Source organism: Uloborus diversus, chromosome 1 (genome assembly GCF_026930045.1).
Source record: "Uloborus diversus isolate 005 chromosome 1, Udiv.v.3.1, whole genome shotgun sequence".
NCBI lineage: Eukaryota > Metazoa > Arthropoda > Arachnida > Araneae > Uloboridae > Uloborus > Uloborus diversus.
Genome location: NC_072731.1, coordinates 185,672,901 through 185,682,580, shown reverse-complemented (window position 1 = coordinate 185,682,580; position 9,680 = coordinate 185,672,901). Strand labels below are relative to the sequence as shown.

Genomic DNA, 9,680 nt, shown 5'->3' with positions numbered 1-9,680 from the left:
CCATCATTAAAATCTGAAAAGGGGAATTTTAGTTTATATTGATTAATGTTGAAAAAGTGACCTCGCTTTGTAAATTCCTGGAAATTCGGTACATTACATCAGACCTTCAAACAAATCAGACTTGATTTTTTTTTCTAACTAGTGATGAGTTATTTTCTTATCTACATTAATCAAAAATGTTTTTACGGTCGTAAACTCGTAAAAGACCAAAGCAAGAATAAAACATTAAATATACTTTCCTTTCTAAATATAAATTTAAAAATAGAGTTTCAACTTGCAACATCTCTACAGAGTATTTCCTAATTAGATTGAGAGGGGAAAAAAAATTGAATTCTGAAATTTTGAATTCATATTTCGTGTTTCGCAATCACGAGTTGAAACAGGACCCTACTCATCGGGGTTATTGTTTCTAGAAACGGTTCCTGTTCCCCCAAGCCCCGCCCCCTCCTCCCTGGGCGGTTACGTGTGTACGTAGACCTGTGTGTACACTCGTAGGCGTGTGTGAGCGTGCGTGTGTGTGGGACATGGACTCCACCGACCAGGAGAAGCGGGTTCTGGGACAGTGCTAAGGACAGGAGGAGCGCGCCTGCATGAGGACGGTGGGCGGTGGTGCTGCAGAGGCCCCCTGGTCCAAGCTGAAAAAGGAACCGGACATCAAAGACGATCAAGTGAGAACAATAAACAATCGTGATTGCTCCCAAAAAAAAAAAAAAAAAAAAAACCATAATTTTAGCGAAGAAATTTTTTTTTACCGTATTTTCTGGGATACAATCCAATCTAATGTAGCATATACTTAAAGTTGAGCATCTTATTTTTAAGTATTTCTTGCAGGCTCCGTTCCAGATTCAGCAATTAATCTAATGCTAGATCATCTCGCAGACTATTTTTGGATTGTTAATTTGTGTCGCAAACTTCTCAAGGAAGTTAGGTCAATGCTAACGACTGCAGGAAAATATTCCAATGATTGATTGAATCTTCGCAACTCCATCTCTCTATTAAGTTTGTTACTCCCACCTTTTCGCACTCTAAGCTCTAATCTGGCAGTTTCTTCATTGTTTATTTACGTTGAAAAAAAAAAAAAAAAAATCGTGTCTTGTTTCGAATAGTTATTTCGAGGCGATAAAGAAGTATAAACATCAAAAATTCTGCTAATGTAAATTTCGAACGAACATCGGCTGATTCAAAGTTCAAGGATTTCAGAACGATAGCTTTATTTTTCTGAGACGAAGGAATTACGCTGAATTTTTTGTTAAATATTTTCGTTCGTGAAACATGTTTTTTCATATTTGATATTTATATTTAGCAACTGGTAAATGCTCGACGAAGAGTACAGAAACTTTTTGTTTTCATTAAGAAACTTGTAAAGTGCTCATATTTAGCACTCCTATTTTTGCTTGTTATGATTTTTATATTAAAAACTTAACATGTTTTTGATATATTCTTTCAGGTTTATTTTCCTGAAATGCCTCATGGTGATTTGTTTAATCAGCTTCGAAGTTTTCGGAGTGATAGTCTAAAACAAGTCTCAACAACAGTCACAATGTGTGACGGTCAGCAATACTCAGAGACATTGCAGGTCAATGGGATACTCTGTATCTAAAACAGGATTGAGTACTGGTTATTGTTGTGGATACTAAAGCAGATATTACAGTGTCTTTAGTTATGCAAGGCCTTATACTTGGTAAGTGTTGGATCTCACAATTACTATGTATTATTCCTCATAATGTGATCATTTATAAAAAGAGAAAAGGAAAATACAGGCATCCCTCGTATAACACGGTTTTGATATTACACAGTACCAAATTTGCAATTATTATAACATGGTTTCGTTATTACATGGTACAAAAACTTACTTCATGGTAGTATTTATACTTCATTTTAATACTTCATGGTTTTGATATAACTCAAATGTTATACCTAAAAAAGATGGAGTTTCATTTTTGTTTAATACATTCTGTTAATGGTTGATAACTTTAATGAGTTTTTACTTTGTTTTTATGAAATTTGGTTTCGATATAACATGATACACATCCCTTGATTTACAGTATTTCTAAGTCTTGTATAACACGGTTTCGATATAACATGGAACATGATACATATTAACCAGAATTTTCTCATGCACATACATAATTAGTATTAAAAATAAGTAAAAATGTTATTTAAAAAAAAGTCTTGTAATAACACTGTTTCAATACTACACGGATCGAATTAACCGCATTATACGAGGGACACCCATATGTGCTTTTAAATTTGTTTTCATAAAAACATGCTTTCATACAGGATTGGGGAAAATGAACCTTGTTAAACAGCGAACCTCAACATTCAACCTGTCACTAAAATTGGGCAGTTTAACGAGGTTCTACTGTATTTCCGTTAAAAATCCTTTCTCTTCTAAAATTTCTCATAGTAAAACAAGCTGATGTATGCATCACATGACTTCCTTTTACGTCAATTTAATGATAATAGCGCCTTGGAGTAAGCAAGGAAACACTAAATATTTTCACCCCTAATTTCTTACAAACCGAAGCAAAAAAACGTTTTACACAGATTTTTTTTCCCCATTATTTGCAATTTTAAACTGAATCAGTGGTTAACTCTTTAAATATCACCAACATTGGCTAAATTAAAACCAGACTTAAAAATAAAAAAAAAATAAAATAAATTTAAAAAAAATTAAATTAAAAAAAAATAATTTTTCACCAAGTTGGCAACTAAACTTGACAGCCAAAAGCTTGGCGATATACCACCAAGAGTTTGACAAATTATAACACCAGTTGAGTGAGCATTGAAATTAACAATGATTTCCCTCCAAAAAGGTGTGAAAGACCCCCATAGGAACATCCGAATGCAATCAAATGGGAAGGTGCACAACTAGACCCCCTCTACTAGGAGTCTACGTACCAAATTTCACCTGTCTAGGACATACGGTTTTTTCAGTTATGCGAGATACATATACACATACATACAGACGTCACGGGAAAACCCGTTGTAATTAACTTGGGGATCGTCAAAATGGATATTTCGGGTGTGTGTACATTCCTAGGCATGTATACACATGTAGTTGGGTCGAAAAAAAAAACTCAACATTCATTCGGGGGGGTGAGCAAAATGGAAGTTAAGGCCGATTTTTGAGTGAAAGTTTTTTTGTGAATGCAATACTTCCTTTTTTGTAAAAGGAAGTAAAAATGACAAAATACATTTAATTGTAGTTTTCTGACTATTAATGTGCACAAAAGTATTGAAACAGGGAATAATTTTCAACATAATACAAATGAATACAAATTCAACGATAACCAAACCAGTAGTAGGACCAACTACCAACTAGGCTTCTCCTTCAATAAATATATATTAAAATACAGTGAAACTTTGGTAAGTTGAACTTCAATGAGCCAAAAACTTTGAAAAAAAATGAAGTGAATCTTTATTTTCGTCTAACTAAATGGAAAATTAAATTTTTGATAATCCAAATTTTATTTCATGATCGTTGTCAGATTTTCTTTTCTAACGTAACTCCTTAAATTAAAATTGTTTCCCCCCCAAATAGCATGTGAGCAAAAAGAAAGGTATGAGCACCATTGCATCAGAAGGCTCCTACAAAGTGAATCCAATAAATCTTTGATTTAATTTTTTAAAAATGAATGGACCTTTTTAAAAAAGAAAATGAACATTCCTTCAAACACAGATTTTATACATTGTTTGTTGCAGTTGATGATGGAATATTATTCACAGAGTGCCCCATTGATAAAGATATTTTATGGTTGATTAGAGAAAATAGTGAAAATGCTTCTGGTGATAGAGAGAAGGAAAAGCTTCATCCAATGATAAAATTACCTTCTATTTAACAATACAAGAAGAACAGCAGATGCATTGCATATTTTTATAGAATCCTGTCCGTGTGTTCCCAATTTCTCCTTTGAGACATTATAAGCAGGGGTCGCAATTTGGATGCCAATATCTTTTAGAAAATCAATATTTACGCTCTGCAACCGTAACCTATTAAAAGCATGTATATTGACAATAGAATTACAAAGTAAGAGCTTTTGAATCATTTTTGTTCAGAATTTATGACATTCTAAAATCCAGGAAAAAGTTTTTCTTGCGACTTGAGTGCTACACAAAAGTTAATGAACTCAAATTCATAAAAATACTAGGACATATTGACAACCAAAAGTAGTTTGAGCTCCTAAAATTTCAGGCTTCTAATGTGATAAAAAAACGATTCAATTCCTTACGACAATCAGAATTTCAAACTCATTTTTCTGTCTTTATTTGAAAGAACACCATCCAAGAAAAAACTTATTTTGAAAGAAAAAAATCTGTTTTTTCTAATAGTACAGTAAAACTACTCGTAACGGATAACCCCTCAAATGCAGACACCCCTCTTTTGCGATCAATTTTTAATTCCCTGATTCCAAGGCAAATAGCATTATTCAACCCCTGTCCTGCGGACACCCCTCTATTGCGGACAAAAAAATTTGTCCTTTTAGTGTCCGCGTTAGCAGGATTTTAATGTATTAATGAAGAGAAGATGCAAGGTGACAAACTTGAGCTACAGCGCTTTGAAAAAAAGCTATTTTTCACTTGAACGGTTTTGAGAGCCACTTTGACTATCTTTTAGAAAACCGATATTTAAGCTCTGAAACTGTAACCCATTAAAAACAAGTATTTTTGCAATGTAAACACGAAGTACGAGCCTTTGAATTATTTTTGTTCAGATTTTATGACAACCTAAAATCCAGGAAAAGTTTTCTCCGCTGCGCTTTTTCACGAGTTTACACATGCTATAAAAAATCTAATGAGCTCAAATTTCCAAAAATATTTCAATGTAATAACAGCTAATTGTACTTTAAGCGCCAAATTTCAGGCTTCCAGTGTGATAAAATTTTCTGTAAACTTAGCCTAAACTTTGCAGTTTGGCACAAAAGGCTGATCCATCATTTTGAATTACATTTTTCAGAGATCCTAGATCCTCAGGATTTGGATCTAGGAAGCTGAAAATATGCATAGGTGCTCTACACCTCTTTAAAATTTCGTCCAAATCGGAGATGGTTGAACGGGTACCCCTAGGCCACTTGACATGGAATGACTCTATTTTTGCTAGTAGTAAAAATATGTGAAAAGGCAGAAAAAGGTCCAAAATTTTCATTCTTTTTCGGAACGTTGTTCAGAAGTTAGATTTCAATTTCGTATTTCAATTCCCCCCCCCCCCCCCCCCGCCCCCGGGCTGAAAACAACGCAATTTGGATAGCAGTCTTAATTTCATCAATTCTCTTTCGGATTCCAAAAATTGTCTTTGCAACCATATTTTGTGTCACATTTTTTCAGATTAATATTTTGTAATTACATATAAAAATCTCGTACTAATTTATACAGACACACTACATCGTGACACAGTACATTGGGTTATGTTTTGGGAGAGAATAAATAAGTAACAAACTTGTTTATTTATCGACTATTAAAGCAAATTTCGCACAGGGCCACTAAAACTTTAAGCACGCCCCTGTTTATAAGTACCGTAAAAGCAGGTGAAAATGGTTTGGAGGGTGAGAATGATACAGACCTCAGTTTTGATGTAATAAGCGTTCATAGTGCGTTTTAGGATATCCTAGTTTCAATAGGAACTATTGTGCAACCTTTCTCTAGTAATGAGAGAGTTGTTATCACTGGAAAACTAGCCCACCAGACGAATAACCTGGTAATTGTGAATTGATTTGTTGTGAGCAACTGGTACCATGTGTTTGTAGGTAGCTCGGAAATTTATGTTGGTGAACTTTTCGTGCAGAAGGAATCGTGATTTCGTAAGTACCTTTCACTTTCATATTACATAAAGGAAGTTACCTCTTATTTTCATTCAAAAATAAAATATTTTGATGTTGCTACATTTACAAATGTGTAAAGTTTTCAATTTGGAGGGTGAGTGTGGTACAGTAATTAATGAAAATAAAATGCAGTAGGAAAAAAAAAACCCTGGCGATTTTTCTTCTGTTATTTTATGTTCTGTGGGGGGCTTCATTGTGGATGAACGAGAGGTCGATACAGCTGGAAATTCTGGGTCTAGTCAGCTAAACGAACCAAAAACGCCTCAAGATTTACCCTTTGTTTTATCTCGTTTTTATGATGCACCTGAATCTCCAAAGTTCAATTTTCAACATAACTTACATCTACAACTCCCCCATTAAAATATAAGAGAGTTAGAGTATAATACAAACCACCAAAACCTACGTCAAAACGTTGAAATATGAGCTGTACCATTCTCACTCGAAATGAGAGGATGAGACTAGCTCTGCTCTGGAGGGGGTGTAGGTAAAGTTCAAAATTATTTCAGGGTCGGAATCGAAAGCTCAGGACCTAAACTTTCGTAATATCACTACTTAATTTATTTTCAAATGAATGTTGAGTAATTATGGACATAAATGCACTGAAATTGTACCATAATCACCCGCTTGTACGGTATCTGAAGACAAGTAATGAATGAACAAATTTCTGAACACATGTATTTTTTTTTTGGTTACCTTGTAAAATTTATTATTTTTTAGCATAAAAAGGTAATTTGTTTTCCAACCTATACAAACTCTTGAATTTACTTAATTATACTATATGTTAATTGTGTTAAGTCTCCTTGATACATTATTCTATCACCTTTTGCTTTTTCTTAAAACTGAATGAGTTTCAGTGGCATTATGTTATTTCATTCTACAGTTTTATTTTCATTTTCAACGAGCCAAATTTTAGAAACCTCGAATTTTTTTCTCTTTTTCTCGAACTTTAACTTATCTAAGTTCCACTGTATGTGCTTCAACTGAATCATTAAGTGTTTTCTATTATGGAACATTCCCATGAAAATATGTGTTTAAAAAATGTATTGTATTTTTTTAACTAATGACTTTCTGTTATTATTTATGCGGTTTTGAAACAAAATAATAACAGTTGATATCATGCACACAAACCCCACTACCCCAGAAAAGCAGCAAATCCCCGGAAAAAACTCTCAATTTCTCAGAAAATCCAGACAACACCCTACAACAAAACTTTAGAATAGGTTTTGTTCAGAAGTTTAGATTTTTGTTAACATTGGTTGTTGATTTTAGTAAAACTCATTAATTTTTTCATAATAATGAAAGAGTTCCATAAGTATCAAGCTTCAATGAGACAATAGCAGTAGGAATTATTGAAATACCCTAAATTTTATGAACCAAGAAATATAATTAAGGATTGTGTGCAACATAGGATCATAAAAACAATGTATAAAATGTCACAATAGGCAATAGAGGAATAAATTCTTGAATTTTAAGCATTTACTGTGCAAGGTGAGTGGAACATTGTCATACTAAATGTTGTTGAAATTTCATTTTTAATGTTGATGAAAGTGCATTTATTCTGCCGAAATATTCGTATGTTTCATTATGATAACAATTACCCTGCAAATGCTACTTTAAGAATGAAAAGTATACGGGTTGTTTTTAGGATCCCAGGATGTGGCTATGGAGCTGAAAATTTTGGAAGACTTTAACGTAACTCACATACTGAATGTAGGTTACCAAATTCCGAATTATTTCGAGACGAAATTTATCTATAAAAATGTGGAGACACTTGACGACCCATCTTACACTAACATTCGGATGTTTTTTGATGGATGTTTCCAGTTTATTGATGATGGACGTCAAGAAGGCTGCATTTTAGTGCATTGTAATGCTGGGCTTTCTCGTGCACCAACGATTGTTATAGCGTATTTGATGAAAAAATATAACATGCGAGTGAAAGAAGCCTATGCTCTCGTAAAAAGTGTGCGCTCAAACATTAAGCCTAATGAGGGCTTCATGAAAGTACTGGAAGATTACGACAAGGAACTTTTTACCGAAAAGAAGCAGTAATGTGAGGTAAATAAGCAATACAAACTGAATGACTTTTCATCTTTTATATGCATTTGTTAGGTTTACAGGGGTGCCCCAATGGATGGTCACTACGACCTCCCAAAAATGTCCTTATTCAACAACTTTGAAGTGAAAGACAGTAGTGCAATATTAAAATTTTCTATAAATGCGACATTTTAATAATATTTTTTTAGATTTTTTTTAGAGTGAGTGTGATTGTATTTGGTACAATTTAGAGTTTTACTTGGTAAATTGAGAAGTTAAGTTCAGTTAACTGAGAAGTTAAGTTAGCAAAATTTATTTTCTCGGTGGCCCTTTATGTTTTTTCAAGCTTTGTGAAAAGTTAAAAGTTTTAATAATTTTTCTTTCTGTTTATAAAAGCGAATGTGTTACAGTTTCAAAAACATTTACTAAACATTCGTTAAGTGTTTAAAATTTTGATTATTTTTTGTTAAAATTTGTGCCATTTCGTGTGGTATATACATTACAATTTATTACATTGAAATTTAGTACATACATTATTATATATCAACAATAATGTCACTTTTGTAGGTTAGTTTATTTAATTTTGTTAAAAGTAAAGTAGTATTTTTATTTAAGTCTTCTGAAAAAACTTTTAATATGTGTATATTAAAAACCTTTCTCTTTAAATCAGACATTCATTTCTATTAACTGTGATAAGTATTGAATAAATTTAATGTAAAAAAAGGAACTAGGAAAATTATTTTTGACATAATAGCTTCTATGCAGGATATTTTTGTATATTTGTTTGCTAGTTGCCATTTGAGAACTAACTTGCTGTTATATTTTGTTTTTGTATTAAATTATTTGACTTTGATAATATATTGGATTTGTTTTTCAACTCTTTCCCCCTGTGACAATCTTTTAGATTGTACCCAGTTTAGTAATGAGCATTTAAAAACATACCTACCTACATTTTTTTTTCTGCTCCACTTTTGTTTCACTTCTTTAGTTGATAATTTCAAAGACTATTTGCTATTATTTCTTACTCTTCTATTATTATTTTTTTAACTTTGTCATTACTGTTTTCAGATGATTATACTTGCATTTGTTTTTTATTACTCTGCAGTGTTTTTTTCGTTTCATAATTCGTTTTCCATTTTGAAATCTTTATTTTATGTTGCTTATTTAAGACTTGATTTGTTGATATTTTTAGTTCTGTTTAAGTTTTTTGATTCTTGTTGATGCTAGTTCATAGTTTTTAATGTTGTTTTTTTCCCATCTAGTAATATTTTGCATTTTCTTGTCACATCACAACTTTCTAGTGAATATTCATGAAATAATTTGTTGGAATATATTGTTATTTTATTCAATAATTTTCATTTGAAAAATTTTGCAAATTAAAAATAATAATGTCATGCACAGCTAATAATTGAATTGTTAGTCAAGCATAATTTTTTTTTCTTATTCAATTTTTCATTTTATCTGTTATAATTCTTGGTAGATCTTTAGTAATTCATATGTATGTTTTTATTTTTATAGAAAAGATATACTTGTAAAATATCAGTTAAAAATAACTAAAACCTTTGCATTAGTAGTTTTATATATTTAATATTTATTGATTATGTAGGCTTTTAAAAAAATATTCCTTAATTAATCAAACAATTTTAGCACTTTGCAAATTTCCTTTTATTACCACTTGGTTGATAACTATGTTTGTTTTAATGACATTGTATCGCTTTAAACTGGGTGATAATTAAGTTTTAAATGAATTCTAATAGTGCCATTCTATGCCAACAGAAACCACAACATGGTTTTGTAAACTTAAAGCAATAAATACCCTTGTAT

General features: G+C 31.9%; 1 protein-coding gene across 1 annotated transcript; it reads left to right on the top strand.

Annotated features, from left to right (window-relative positions):
• The first annotated feature begins 1,144 nt into the window (after positions 1 to 1,144).
• LOC129223779 (dual specificity protein phosphatase 19-like) lies at positions 1,145 to 8,162 on the top strand. The gene is given in 4 exon segments (XM_054858142.1): positions 1,145 to 1,309; positions 1,448 to 1,619; positions 1,622 to 1,681; positions 7,465 to 8,162. Coding segments are annotated over 3 exon segments (624 nt in total). The 5' UTR covers positions 1,145 to 1,309; positions 1,448 to 1,462; the 3' UTR covers positions 7,872 to 8,162.
• Positions 8,163 to 9,680: the final 1,518 nt, after the last annotated feature.